The following is a 1,081-nucleotide window of genomic DNA, read 5'->3' as shown; positions in this document are numbered from 1 at the left end:
CGCGGCCGGACCGGGACCGGGGCCGGGACCGGGGCCGGGGCCCGGACCGAGGCCGCTCCCCGGCGCGGCGCCACCTACCCGGGCTCTTGAGGTTGTAGCGGGCCTCCATGGCGGCGGGCGGGCGTTCCCCTCCGCAACGTCTGCGGCGCCGGCGGCCGCGCCCGGCAGCGGGAGGAGGCGGCGGCCGAGAAGGAGGAGGAGGAGGAGGAAGGGCCGAGACCCGCCCCGCGCCGGGAAACTCCCCTGACGTGGCAGGAGCCAGGGAGCGAGGGAAGGAAGGAAGGAGGGAGGGAGGCACCTGCCGGACCGCCCCGCGCCGTGCCGGGAGGAGCCGTAGGCCGCGCCGCAGCCCGGGGCTSCCGGAGCGCCCGGGAGCCCCCGATCCCGCGGGAATTGGCAGAGCCCCCTTTCTTTGTTCCCRCACCACGTAGGAAACAAGGGCCGGTGCCATCCAGCAGCCGTTAATACGTGGGTTTGGGAGGGAGCTGGGCTTAGGGAGAGCTCCCCTTTGCCCCTCGCTTTTGCTGGAGGAGGTTTTGGCTGCCCCTAGTTGGTGCCTTCGGCAGTTTGCAGCTAAATCCGTACAGATTGAAGGGGCAGAGTAAAATTTCCAGCTCTTCCCGTTAACTCACTGCAAGCGGGAAACGTGTGCGATATTCCTGGCTGCAGATGCGTAAGCCTGCAGCTTCAAACTCAGAAATTCCTGTTAGTTTTGGCTCACTTCTGTAGCCTCTTCCCCCAGTCATCAGTGTAGTACTGTTTTTTCTTCCTGTTTCTATTCACAGTTCTCTTCTGTTTCATTTTTGGGCCTAACAGGAATGAAAACAGCTGTAAACAAAAGTTGAGGCCTCACAACAGTAAATAAATAAAACAATAAATAATAAATAATAAATAAAGCCACTTCATTCCACCTTAAGAGTTGATTGAGTCTACTTTGATAGAAAATATTTTAAATAAATGATCCAATACTGTGAATAAAGGCCTGATTCAAGAAGAGTGGTGTTTGTGGTGGTGATACTGGTTATGGTTTTGTGTGTTGAACTTTCTCTTCGGGGCTTATGAACCTGTCATCCCTTATAAT

At 56.9% G+C, this 1,081-nt stretch overlaps 1 protein-coding gene across 1 annotated transcript in view; it reads right to left on the bottom strand.

Moving 5' to 3' along the window:
• UBE2J1 (ubiquitin conjugating enzyme E2 J1) overlaps positions 1-136 on the bottom strand; it is a 19,154-nt gene extending 19,018 nt beyond the window's left edge. Inside the window, exon 1 of the mRNA XM_026038465.1 lies at positions 79-136. Within this exon, the coding sequence (XP_025894250.1) occupies positions 79-109 (31 nt within the window). The 5' untranslated portion in view covers positions 110-136. The remainder of the gene's footprint in view (positions 1-78) is intronic.
• Between the last annotated feature and the right edge of the window lie 945 nt (positions 137-1,081).

This window comes from Nothoprocta perdicaria, unplaced genomic scaffold (genome assembly GCF_003342845.1).
Source record: "Nothoprocta perdicaria isolate Ctin4 unplaced genomic scaffold, notPer1 scaffold_21, whole genome shotgun sequence".
NCBI classification, from domain to species: Eukaryota; Metazoa; Chordata; class Aves; order Tinamiformes; family Tinamidae; genus Nothoprocta; species Nothoprocta perdicaria.
Note: the sequence above shows the minus strand (reverse complement) of the source record. Positions and strands in the feature narration are given on the sequence as shown.